This window comes from Poecile atricapillus, chromosome W (genome assembly GCF_030490865.1).
Source record: "Poecile atricapillus isolate bPoeAtr1 chromosome W, bPoeAtr1.hap1, whole genome shotgun sequence".
In the NCBI taxonomy this organism is placed as follows: domain Eukaryota; kingdom Metazoa; phylum Chordata; class Aves; order Passeriformes; family Paridae; genus Poecile; species Poecile atricapillus.
In genome coordinates this window covers 18,822,192-18,835,540 of record NC_081288.1, presented here as the reverse complement: position 1 = coordinate 18,835,540, position 13,349 = coordinate 18,822,192, and the positions used below count along the sequence as shown (strand labels likewise).

Genomic DNA, 13,349 nt, shown 5'->3' with positions numbered 1-13,349 from the left:
GCTGCCCGCTGGTGGCCCTCAGCCAGGCGTGGGGTGCGGGCACAGCAGCCCCCATCTCACCAGCAGCCGGGGCTTATGCAACGAGTGGGGCGCAGGCAGGGAGGGGACACCGCACTCCGGGACAATTCCCGCAGAGAAACCCCTCCCGGGAGCAGCCGTGCCGCCGCCAGGAAGGATTTTCCTGTCGCCTTAAGGAGCGTTTGGAGGCGCCGGGATCACGGGCGGATGTGTTTGCACTGAGAAGGGCAAACCCTGTTCCCCAGGCAGCGGCGCAGGAGCCGCGGCTCCGGCTCGGAGTAACTCTGAAGTTCACCCGCATTCCCCGTCACGCTCCCCATCTCCCCTGGCGCTGCTCGCCCGAGGAGCGCCCCGAGCCTGCCGGCAGCAGCGGGGCTGAGAGCAGCTCGCTCGCTGGCTTAAGGGAATGCAGACCTGGGAGCGCTCTTTTAGGCTGCAGGATGAAGAAAGGAGAAGCCCCTCAGGCTCCAGGGTGCTGCCCTCACGCCGCTGCCCGGCCGCAGCACGGCCGGAGCCGCCCGGCACCCACCTGTAGGACACCTGCTTCCTGAAGGTGAGGCTCCGCAGCTTCTCCTCCAGCGACTCGTCCGCCGCCGACAGCCCCTGCTCCTCCGGGATCCCGGCGGCTCCCGCCGCCTCCCCGCCACCCTCGGCCCCCCGGCAGCCGCCGCCGCCCGCCGCCCCCGTCTCCTCCCCGCCGGCCGCGGCGGGGGGGTTCATTGCGGCGGGGCAGCGGGGCCGAGAAGGAGGAGGAGGCGGGGGCAGGGGAGGGCCGGCCGGCGGCTGCAGGCGCTGGGGGACGGCGGCGGCCGGGGGACAGCAGCTCCCGGGGCCGCGGGGCGCGCTGCGAGCCGCGGCGGCTGCAAATGGCAGCGCGACCGCGCAGCATCCATCGGCGGCCGCACTGCAGCGGGGCATTGTGGGAAACTCCTGGGCGGCCACGCCCGCAGCCACGCCCCGCCGGGCCCCGGCCAATGGCAGCGCCGCTCCCCGCCGCGCCCCCGCCGCCACGCCCGGCAGCGCCACGCCCCGCAGCCACGCCCCAGCGGGTACCCTGCAGATCCCTTCCCGAGAGAGCCCCGGAGCGTCCAGCGCTGCCCTCGGCTTCTGTAGAAGAAGTCCTTGTTCGTCTGCCAATTGCTTCCGATTTGTTCCCCCGGCGGTCTCAGCTTGGTGCTCTCTCCTGCGGCAGAGACATCTTCTGACGAGCATCACGGTGCCCCTTCGTTAAGCTTAACTGTAGTCCCACCTCGTCCCCTGCCTCTCCCTTTTCCTCATTAGGGGACACTTAGGAAAACTTCAGAGGAAGGAGTCAGCATGTTTCGGCACAAGAGCTGACGGTGACAATAAGATTAAAAACTACAGAAAAGGCTGAGGTCTGTGGCTGTACAGAAATTATTGCAGGAATTACACACAGGCAGTGCTTTGTTTCCTGTGCCCAAATGTTCTCAGAAGTAATGCAATCCAAAATAGAAAGATGTAAGAAAAAAAAAAAAAAGGGAGAGAGAAGCATGAACAATTAAGCTCTACAGAGAAGGCAAACCCTACAGGAAGAGATTTCATTAACTCCTGTGCTCCCCAGATGACTTCCCAAAGCAGCCTTGCCTCTTCTGTGTGAGTGCCAGTCAGGTTTATGACAGTCAACAGATTCATTACAGCTGATCCTTGCTCCTTCCCAATCCCACCCACAGATTCAGCTTCCCCACATGAAGCACATATTGTGTACACATCTTTCACCTCAGCCTCAGCACTGACAGGCCCTCCAAGCCAGCCAATTAACATCAACCTGTCCCTTGTTGGCAGTAGCCACCAGCACCTTGTTGGGTGATGGAAAGTGGGTCTTTTCACTACAGCATGAGTACTGAAAAGTTGAGTGAACCTTCAAGGGAATGTTCTACCCCTGTGCATAACCATTGCATACATTCCCTGCATGCACAGGTGCTTTGTAAAATATATGTCTTCTCCCCCAAACCTCAGAGTATTTTTAATTACTAGTGAAGCAGGTAAAGCACAATTAAGCCATGTAGAACCTTTGCATGTTAGGAGCAAAACTAAGGTTCTTATGCAGGACTGTAAAAGGAAGGTCCAGATCCTCTTCTGAGCTGTTTGCAGAGAGATCTACAAACCAGCATGGAGCTCTACTGGAAGCATCAGTGCCTTCCATTGAGAGCTGGGTCACAGGCTGGAAAGTCTCTGGTTAAGCTCCCAGGGAAATCAGCAGCCAATGTTGTTTGTGTAAGCCTTCAATTTAAGATCACATGAAAATTATTTTTTGCAGAACCAAACTAAACCACCTTGGGGTGGACCTGTCAAAGAGCAGTTCAGAGCCACCCAAAAGCCAGCTTCAGGGATGGGGGGATGGCACCGTAAGTCCCTCTCTTGTCAGTGCTATTTTTGAGGTTTTGTCTTTGGTGAAAACCGTGTGGCCCGTTGCTATGAGAAGATGCCAATGACATGCGCTAAAAAACCTGTAACTGCAAATTAATTTTGCACTCGGAGAGCAGAACACTCTGCATCATCTCACAGCTTTATTCTCCCAGCCTTTAGACCACATGAGAACAGCTCTGCGGCCTGTGCCCCAGCTACTAGCTCCACCTCCCCCAGAGCATCTGGAGGAAAGCCTAACAACTAATCAGGATTTCCTACCTCCTCTCCAGTGAACATCCACGCCACTGAGCTGCCTCCTCCTTCAGCATAAGCCCTCCTGTAGCTCCTGCTTGTCAATAACCCTTTTATCCACATGACCAAATTTACACTCTGCTCCAGGATTACCTATTTTTCCTCTGACTGCTGCAATTTGCATGACTCATTTGCAACATGAAGAGCTAAATTGACTTCCTTTGCCTTTTTTCTGAATATGAGCAATTATGAGAGTCTGAGGCTCGTGAAGGAAAGCCCTGCTTACGCAATTACACCTGTGGTGCAGCTGTCAATCCCTGTGGGTATAGCAAGGCAGCAACAGCAAAAACTTTGTAGGAGTATCACGTTTGCTCCAAGGTGTGGCTGCTGCAGACATACCGCTGGGCCAGGAGGGAAAAGATGAGCACAAAAATAGATTTTTCAGCAGGTTTTGCCAGTATCTGGGATTATCATGCTAACAAAAATCCGAACTCCATGTCTGGGTTCTCTTAATCGCTGTCAGGTTAAATGGAGCACCTCACGTCGCTCTGCGGTGCCTCCCCTGATTGTCTGGGAGAGCTGACAAGGTTCAGCAGGTGGGGAGCTCTTTTTCCTGGGTGGAAACTTCTCACCATACTGCATGCCATGAATAGCAGGGTGGATGGTGGGAATGACAGAGGAAATGCAGAGAAAGGAGGGATTTCAGCCTGTTGGAGTAAAGCCAAGGGAAGGTTTATTCCATTACTCACACGCCTGTTAAATCCCATTTTGAACACTCCAGTGTGCACAGACTGTGTGCACTGAGGTAAGTTTTATTCCGAGCGGGAGGGAATGAAAATTCTTTTTATAATACAAAAGAGATGGATATATGAAAAAAGGGATTGGGGAAGAAAAGGAACCTTACTTGTTCAGTGTGCCAGGCCAGCCAATGGGAAGTCAGTCTACTTTAAATGCTCCATATTCCTTAAATTCATACAAAATTCATCCCCAAGTTTGCCCCCAGCATTGAACTTTCAGGAAGAACATACAAAACATATAAAAATATATTTATACACATGGACATGTGTATGCATGTATTTGCATCTCCTCCAACTGTAAATCTTTTTTTAAATGTGACATAAGTGGCCAACTTCCCATTCCAGATCCAATGTTGATAGATTGGATCCACCCACAAGAACATTCCCTTTTGGTCAACATTTGAAGGTCTAGTAGAACACTGCTCATCCTTTGGGAAACTGAGGGATGTGGAGGCTCAGTGAGGAGGGACCAACCTCAGCTGAGCAGATCAAACACAGGTTTTTACCAGAGGCTGAAGAAAGAAGGCTAACCAGAACCTCAGCATTTCTTTAGACAGAGAAAATGAGACAACCCAACAGTCATGAACCTATTCTTATCTTCCCTCAGCTGTACCACAGCAGAGAGGGGCCAGAACTTGTAATTTTCTCCTTACTAGAGATACAAAAAATATTAATTTTATAGCAATGTATAGAACTCATGCAAATACAGTGTAAGATTAATTCAGTAATGAAAATTTAAAGAAGTCATTCCTAGGGACCATTTGAAGCCCACAAAGAGGCAACACCAAGAAAATGAGAAATCAAATAAATTACTTTGACTTTTGAGGCACAAACTGGAGTGAGACAAGACACTCATGCATTATTATTCATTAGAAAGGAAATATGCTTTTGTTTCCAATTTCCATCTCCTTTGGATCACCTTGCTTAGCTTAATCTCAGTGTGATTTACAGAGAGGAATAAGCTGCCACTGGCTTTGCAGACCAGGAATCCGAAGCATGGAATAGGGCCAGCCAAATTCACCAGCATGCCACAAGCATGAGGCCCACGTTTCTAAAAAAACCCTAAAGCAAACAAATCAGGAAAGGGAGCATCAGGAATGAATCTTCCATGAAATACCTTCAAGGGGGTGAAGTCTGTGCTGTTGTAAAGTAGGTACAAACAAAAGCTAACAGGGCAAGGAGAACACTTTCTACCCAAACATGCCATGAGAGGCATCATGAACTGCACTTGGACATCCTTCCTCCAACCTTGCAACAGGAACCAACCTGAGAAAGGATTTATCAAAATCCAGCCTTGAATTCAAACACTAAGATGCTTCTCCAAGAACAGCATGTCCTGGAGGCTGATAGGTGGGGAGGCTGACAGCTCATCACACAGCATTTCCCCATTGTGTGGGGTTTCTTTTTTAATCAGACTCCCTGCAGCATCACCTCCTGTGTGATGCTTTAAGGGTCACGTGGAAAGCCAAGGAGATTCTTCACCCAGGGCAAATCACCGGCCTGTGTTTTGGTTGCTTGGAGGAACTGAGCTCAGCTAAAACTAAGCTGAGGGTAACTTTCCCAATCAGTCACAGTCTAACGATTTTCCTCTAAAAATGCTATATATGGCTTGATGCTGCAAACAAGTGCCCTGGATCAATAGTCCTGGCAAGCGAAATTGCCTGTTTGGAAAGCAAGAGGCATGCAGGGTAGATCCTTGGAGAAGAGCTTATTTTTTTCCTTCCTTCGCTGCCAATTTCTTTTGCTATTTAACCTCTTTAGCCCAAAATCGAGGCATTTCTGAAAATCCGCATCAGCCACAAGTTTAGTGCAGGCCACGGTGTCCCAATTTCCATGGTATGCTGCCTTCCCCAAACTCTAAAGCAGCCTCCTTTAAGAGGCCTTGGAAAGGAGGCACCAAAGCCATCTGTCTCGCTCCTATTTCCAGTTAAGCTGGAACTGTGACTTCCATGGCTAGTATTTCCCAGGGAAGATAAATTCTTGGGTGCTGTTGTAGGGGTGCATGGTACTCATAGATGAGGTCTCCCTCCTAGTAGGAAACTGGCATAAAACAAATTAGCTTGCCATAGTCAGGTTCCCTGGATGACCAGCAAAAAGCCGACCCAAACTGAAAGGAATCTTCCTTTTCCATGTCTACCCAAACGCTCAGAGGTCAGCTCTGTGCCCTGGCTGGATGCTGTGTTTGGCTGTAGGGTGTAATGTTGGGTACTCACGCAGGCAGGACAGCTTCCAAACTGCTGGAGAAAGCTCCCAAAACACCTCAGGGGTGAGGCAGGCTAAGGAAAGGAGCTGAGGGCAGCAGAAGACCCAGTCCCCAAAAGCCAAAGCAGGAAGTGCTCTTTTAAGAGTTTGCTCCAGGTTAAGCAAGCCCAGTGCAAAGCCAGAGCAGGGAAAGGCTTTATCTTCCAGAGGGCCACACAGATCAGCCCCAGCAAGCCCTGGCAGATGGTGTCACTGGGCTGAAGCAATGCCCTCTCCAGCATCAGCCCTCCTGGATCCCACTTGTACAGAGAATTTACTGTTAATGGGGCTGCAGCACAGCACTGAGTGTCACTGTCACTAAAAAATGTCATCGGCCTTCACCCGATTTCCACCCATTACTGAGACAGAATTCCCTGCTAACCTCAAAAAGGGAAGGGGCAGCCAGCTTCAGTAAAACCCCACATCATTGTCTTTCAGCTGCCTTTTCTGTCACCAGGGTTCTGCTGTGTTGAAGATGGACACGTGGCACATGTGGAAAAGTCGAAGGCCCCGATTTTTTCTGATAATCAGGAAATCAAACAAGTAGTACTTGTTTTTTTCTACAGAAAATATTTATTTGCAAGAAATGAAAAGCATAACATAGTTCACTACATACATATTTAGGCTACAAAAGCAGGTAGTCTGTTTTCTCACAGAATCAGGCAGATGATTTAAAAAGGAGAAACAGCAATTTATTTCCACCCAATGGACATGCTTGCAGTGTGAACAATCAGGTGGGACCGTATCCAGATGACAGCACTTGTACAAAAATAGACAGGCCACTGAAGACAGACACAGAGTTAAATAGACATGGCAAGAGAATAGAGATATCTGCAGTCAGAAGAGGCCCCAGTGAAGCTTACCAAGGAGTTTGGGGGGGTGCTTTTGCACTAGGATCACTGTCCCTGACATCTCAGATAGTTTTACATGTTTGCACAAACCTATACTGCATTCACATGAACAGAGAGAAAAGGGAAAAATCAGCTTAAGTGCCCTAGGGGTGTCACAGCAGAGTGACTTAGTCTGTGCTGTTCTGCATGGTCCAAGGCAATGGAATTGGCCATGGATATGTATTTCTCTTCAAGAGAGCAACACCAGGTAATTTACCCTTGCAAGGCCTAGTGAATCTCAAGGAAACTGGGATGTACTTGCACCACCTTCTGAGAGGAAATTATTTCCCCTGGCTGGCATCTCACTGTGCCCCAGGGGTGGTTAGGGCACCAGTGCTCCCAGGGCCACCTTTTAAGACTAATTTACACCACTATAAGAAAAAAAAATAAAAATAAAAAGGCATTCAAAGCCATAATTCTGCAGACCAAAAATGATAGCAGAATATAAGATAATTATTTTTTTGTACCAAGCCAGAACTGCTCTCTAGAAAGGCCAGACAAAATGACACAGTGCAACAACATTCAGTCGACAATTAATCACAGGACAGTCTTCAGACAGCAAGTCACACAACAGTTTTACAAGTGCTCAGTGATGTGGAATGTGAACAGGTTTCAGAGAGAAATGCCTGGGCTTTCTGCTGCACCAAGCCCAAAGTGCCCTGTGTGTTCAGGTAGATGCCTTTATTTAGCAACATTTATTACATTAAGAAATTACAAATGAAACTCTGTGGTTTTGATACCTTTTGATCATTCACCATGCACATGTGCACAGATGCACACACGCTCACACCCGTTCTCGCTAACTGTACAAATTAAGAAAGCAAGATGCCATTAAACCAGCACCACTGGATTAAAATCTGCTATGGTTAAGTCAGATATGAGCAGAGTTCTGTTTAAAAAAAAATGCAGTACCTGCCTCTGCTTCCCCCTCTCTCTCTTCCACTCCCTTCATTATGGACTGCTGAGGTTCAAAAACATTTTTACCTGATGTTTAGAGGGTAAAGTAAGATATAATGTACAGGTCAGCTCTACCTACACAGGACTGCATAGCTTTAAAGAGCAAGGGGAATAGGAGTAAAGCTAAATCTAGCAGGTAACTAATGAAAGAGACTATCACTGCTGATTTATGGAATCAAGAACTAGAAGGTTTCCCTGTGATGTGAGGAGTCCCTTCACCTGCCTCTTCTTTCACACTTTCTGTAAGACAGGTCTACAAATCCAGCTTTCCCATGTTCTGGTCTCACCTCTTTAGTCACAGCTCTTGGAAGAAGAATCTGGAGACTGGCTGTAGGGCAGACAAGAGACTACTGCTAATAAAGAATATTCAAACTCCACTCAGCATCAGATCCAAACAGCATCACAAATGAGTTCCCTGCATGAGGCACTTTTTTTTACACAGGAATTTGATTCATATATATAATACACACCTTGGTAAAGCAGAAAAAGACCTGACATAAAAATGAGAAATTCAAATTGCAATTTCCCTCTCAATCCTAGAGTCTCCAATGGATGCTGATCACCTAAGCAATGCAGTATTAATTTGGATTAACCTTCAAGAAATTCTCTGAATGCCCAGTGTCACTTTACTGGCCATGAGAAAACTACAAGATGGATTGAATCCTTACATTTTCTTTGTACAGACCTTACCTAACACATACATCAGTCCATTCCCCTTTCAACCCCCAAAGTTGTTAAACTTTAACACTAGATAGTGCAAAGCAGCAATGCATCACAGCACTACACTGTTATATAGGCTGGGACAACTTTTGTAGCTACAAAGTACTGACCTATCATTTCACCTTCAGAATACAAAATGTTCCCTTTTTAATTAGTGACTCGAGAAAGAAATATTTTAGTCACCAAGAGTATAAAAATACTCTGTATTCCTCTGTTCTTAGCTGCGTGGGTTTTGAACAATGGCCTCTTGGCGCTAGCTAGAATCTAGAGCCCAAATACTCAGTGGAAATCCCTCCCAACGTAGCAATTAGCATCATTCACTTACTTGACCTACATTCTAAAAGTGTCTAGACAGAATTCACCACTGATAGTTTGGGAGGATGGGAGTGGAGAGGTGCGTTGGTTTCTTTTGCAGGGAAAAAAAAGAGGTTTTAGATTAATTTTTGGTCTATGTTACAAGAATCAAGAACACATCAAGATACATGGTTACACAAAGAGATGTGGAGGAAAAGGTCCCCTGTCAGTACAAATCAGACCTGCAGCCTCCAAGAGCAGTGTGTGAGAACCATGCTGGCTATATCAGCTGGGATGTGGCCTAAGAACCTAAGCCAAATCCATTAGTTTGTGCAGCCGAAAAATATTGAGTGGTACAGATGAAATTAAAGAAGTGAAGCAAAGAACTATAAATAGCCTGGGGTGGGGCAGAAAACAGTATTATCTACACATTGGTAAAAAGGTTAGAAACGTCATATGCCCTGTGCTTCAGACTTTTTAAATATACATATATATAAAATAATGCCCTACATTCCTTCATAGCTTATCTCTCTAGAAGCAAAGACCCAACAGATCTAGACATGCTCTAAAGCTATAGGCCAAAAAGTAAGTTTACTAGTGTTTATAAAATTATGCTGATGAGCAACATAACCTTGCAGCTGAGGACTCTTATCACTTAAGTCCTCTACTGGAAATGGAAATTATGTAGCACACAAGGCCTTTGCTTACCCTGTCCATATACACACACACATGATTCCACAGCACCAAGTCACTGATCACCAGAAAAAGCACACTGGCAGAAAGCTAAGGCCTCAAGTAAAAGAGCTGAACTAACTAAAAGCACTTACTGGCATCCTCTCCCTGAATGTGCCTTCCTACTCCTGCCCCATGCCCTTAACTCAGAGCACAAAAGCTGCCTCTCCATGTGATCTGCAGTGCATCAACATTCCCACCGGGGTATTCCCTGGATGCTGGGGCTTCTCCTGCCTCCTCTGTCCCCTGCCAGGTACAGAACACGGGCACAAACTCCCTCTGGGGACTGTGGGGTCCTGGCCACACCACAGCCTGTGGGTAAGTGATGACAGGGGACTTCCTGGCCTCTAGCAGAGAAACCTGTTCTATTAAAGCCCCTGAAGAAAAATGATCACAAACATACCAAAGTGAAGCAAAGCTTTTCCTTATAAAGTAACATATAATACAATAAATCCCCAAGCAATGTGTGTGCTAGGCAAAGAGATTCCCTAAAAGAGTACCTAAAAATAATTTAAAGGATTACACAAATTAGGATTCTAGCAATAGATTATCAAACACTTAGAAGAAATCAGTATGGCCATACTAGCTTGGATGAATTAGTACAGAGGCCTGACCCAGACCATGGCCAGTTTAAAATACTCAGGATGAAAATATGATTAAAAATATGATTATCTTCCAGATATCAGATTTGCACCAATATGCCCAAATTAAATTTAAAATTTTACATTTAAAAAAAGGGCAAAATTTTAATGGTGGCCAGTGCAGTAGGTTTCAGAGAGGAGGAGCCATTTTGGTTGTGCAAAATCATCTGTCCTTTAAGAGCTGAGAAATAATTCCACTTTGGTTTTCACAAGGTGAAGTCAGCCAGCTGTATCTGAAATGGGAGGTGATGCATTTAGCTGGCAATGGGCACAGTGCAAACTGCAACACCAAGTAAGTGGTGTTGTGTTTCACACCCTGGGGCCTCTTTTGCAAAACATTTAACCACTTGGTTGCCCTCAAATCTGGCAAACCAAGGGTGCTCTGGAAAAAAAAAAGACCATTTGAGGAACTTTCTAAACTCTGACCCTGCCCACTTATGCTGACCAGCTGGGGTCAGTCTCAGCTTTCTCCTGTCACTTTGCTGACCTCAAGTGGCTGAGCAATGCAGCCATCCCTGGTGGCACTCACAAGTGATCACTGTTCATGTGAAGCCTGAAACCATTTAAAAAAACCCCAAACACAAAAGTTGTTAATGGATACTGGAATGATTCAGAAAACCCAGCAGGATCACTGCGAAGGGAAACAGACTTTATGGTGGAGGTTGACCCATGCCAAGATGGGAACACTTGCAGAACAGACTACAACAGCATTTCTACTCTCATTGTCACCTCAGGTAAAATAATAAGGCACTTGCATAGAAGAATAGGGCACTACCTAGAAAAGCATATCTGTACATCAGAGCTAGCTCATGGAGTCAGGCACTTGTTTCACTGTCACAGATGTGAAACACCTTCTTAAAACGGCACAGAGGGGACTGATCCACAGTCCTCTCCAAGTCACCAAATCCCTTCCACTCATTTCACTGGATTTTGAGTCACGCCTGAGGGTGGCAAATAGGACACCAAAGGAAGGAATTCTAAGGAGAATGAAGAACAAGAAAGGAGCTGGTGTGACAGATGCTGTAATAAAATACAAATTCAATATTTTACAAAATAGAATGCAGGAAATATCTACTGTACATAGTAAAAAAAATTATTTGTAAGGCTAGGTTAGTTTTTCCCTTATTTATCATTAGGAAAAAAAAAAATAAAAGAGAGTTTCAAATTACTTTTGTTTTTTAATTGACTTCTTCTGGTAAACTGTAAAGTAGCTATGCTAACCTGCTGAATTAGGATTTTCACATTAAATCCATCCTCAATGGAGCACAAGTGCCCTTCTGTAAGAACCAGATAAAACCCTGCTCAAATTCTGGACTGAGTTCAACTATGCCCCTGCAAGGACAAATTGCAAGAAGCACAGCTCAGGCAAAGGCATGACCAGGGTACAGAGAGAGAGAGAGAGAGAGAGAGAGAGGACACTTGAAGACAACAACAACACGGGACAAGAAGGAAACAAAGCATGGAGAAGAGTACTGGACTAGGATCAGACCAGAATGCTGCTCTTGGCTTTCTCAATGAGCCTGGGCCAGTCACTTCACCTCCCCACGTGCTCATCCCATTCCTCCTTTGCCAGGTCTCCTGCCTACATAACATCATCAGCTGCCCAGAGCAGAGGCTGCCCTGCCACACAGTTAATACAGTACCCACCACCTCTAGCCAGGAGCTGGGCCTGTCTGTGCCCAAAGCAGTTAGTCTCAGATCACATCTCTGGAAAAGCAGGTAAGAGGAAAATAAGACACGTGGCTTTATTTTAGGACAATTAAGGGGAGGAATTGGTTGTTCAGTGATGTTTATGTGTCCGACTTCAGGGTTTGCCCAGATCACTTGCAGGGTTAGGAAAGCTCAATTCTCTTCATTGCAACTGCCTGAACAGAATTTTTCAAAGCTAATAAATACTATTTACAACAGTAACAGGAAGATGGCAAGAAAAGGAAAACACAAGACAATCTGAGACTGGGTCTACACAAGAATTTTCATCAACCAGCTAGAAGCCAATAAATTAAATCTATATGGTCCTCTCAGGAGGCACTTCTGGTTTAAGCCTTACATTGACTTAGTTTGTTGGGAAGGAACTGATTTAAGCTAAATAAATTAGCTTAAGCAGACGAAAGGCCATCCATCTAAAATATTGCATAAATGTAACAAAACCTGCTTTCTAAACAGATTTAGTTAAACTAGCATAATTCTCCCACAAAGAGTGTGGTAAGACAGTGACTGATCTTTGTTTAATTTCTCAAGGGACTGCTTCCAATGCATAGAGAAACCTACCATGCTAAGTGATGAAGAGACTGGAGGGGAGAAGAGGAAGAGCTAGGGGAGGACAATTCAGCAGCATCATGGACCAGCCCTCTCCTGCCTGTGCTGTGAACTCAGCAGTGTCAGGGCCCTTTCTTGTCCCTATAGAAGCAGGCTGCACATGTGCTTCTCCATCCTCCCAAAAGGCTCAAGCGCTGTAGACCAGTAGGCACGGAGCTGTGCTGAGACTCTAAGCACCATCATGCTGCATCTCCTCTCTCTCTCAATTACCTTCTCCCAGGAAACCCATCACCCACATGCTCCCATTGGTTTCACACAATTCACCCTTCTCCAGAATGTCCTTGTGCTCAGATCAGGCTGTGCAGGCACACCCACCCACCAGTCACCAGCACGCTGCTGGCATCATCTGCCATCACAATTCAATCCTGCCCTTGCAGTGTTAGACAGGAAAGGGATAAAAGCAGAGACAGGGACTGTGTGCAACGTGAGGAAGGGAGTTACAAAGACAAGAGATCCCATCTGTAGTCACAGCCTCACCAGTCAATGGCAGAAGTTGAACTCCCTCTCTTTTGTACTTTGGTTCACTGAGGATGACAAGTCAGGGGAACTTTGGTTGAAAATATGTGGGAAAGAGGGAAGTCAAGGAAAAAAGGCCTTTTTTATTTTTAAGAGGTGGCATTGACTCTTCTATCTATTTCAATTATCTTCAGTGTTTCATTTCCTTCTAGTTCCGAGTTGACTCTGTAGGGAATAAAAAACCAAAGGTTAACCCTAATAGTAATTTTTCTAAGTACATATCCTGCTTGATTTGGCTAATGCTAAAGAACCATTCAGTATTTACCAGGTAGGTATTGTCAGTTAGCTGAGTCTGGTAACATACTGAATTATACTGAAGTAGTCATCTCTTTGGTGCCAGGCAAACAAAGGTGCAGCAGAAAGAAGCACACATATTTAAACCAGTGACTTTCTTTCTTTTCAGAGACCTGCAAAACTTACATTTATGCCTAAAAAAAACCCAACAAACCACCACCACCACCACCAAAAAAAATCCCTTACATTTATGCTAAAAGTGAGAGAACTCAGTGTAGGAACTTAAATAGTCAGATAATTTTACATGTCTGTCTCTTGAGACCGAGTCCTGCAAACTTTCCACAGTAATGCTTTAGTAAGATGAGAAACTCCAG

General features: G+C 46.1%; 1 protein-coding gene across 2 annotated transcripts in view; it reads right to left on the bottom strand.

The window, feature by feature from the left end:
• Nucleotides 1-6,225: 6,225 nt before the first annotated feature.
• LOC131591720 (cyclic AMP-responsive element-binding protein 3-like protein 2) overlaps nucleotides 6,226-13,349 on the bottom strand; it is a 74,646-nt gene continuing 67,522 nt past the window's right edge. For both annotated transcript variants that reach the window (XM_058862703.1, XM_058862704.1), the window contains exon 12: nucleotides 6,226-12,906. In XM_058862703.1, coding sequence (XP_058718686.1) covers nucleotides 12,831-12,906 — 76 coding nt within the window. In that variant the 3' untranslated portion in view covers nucleotides 6,226-12,830. The remainder of the gene's footprint in view (nucleotides 12,907-13,349) is intronic.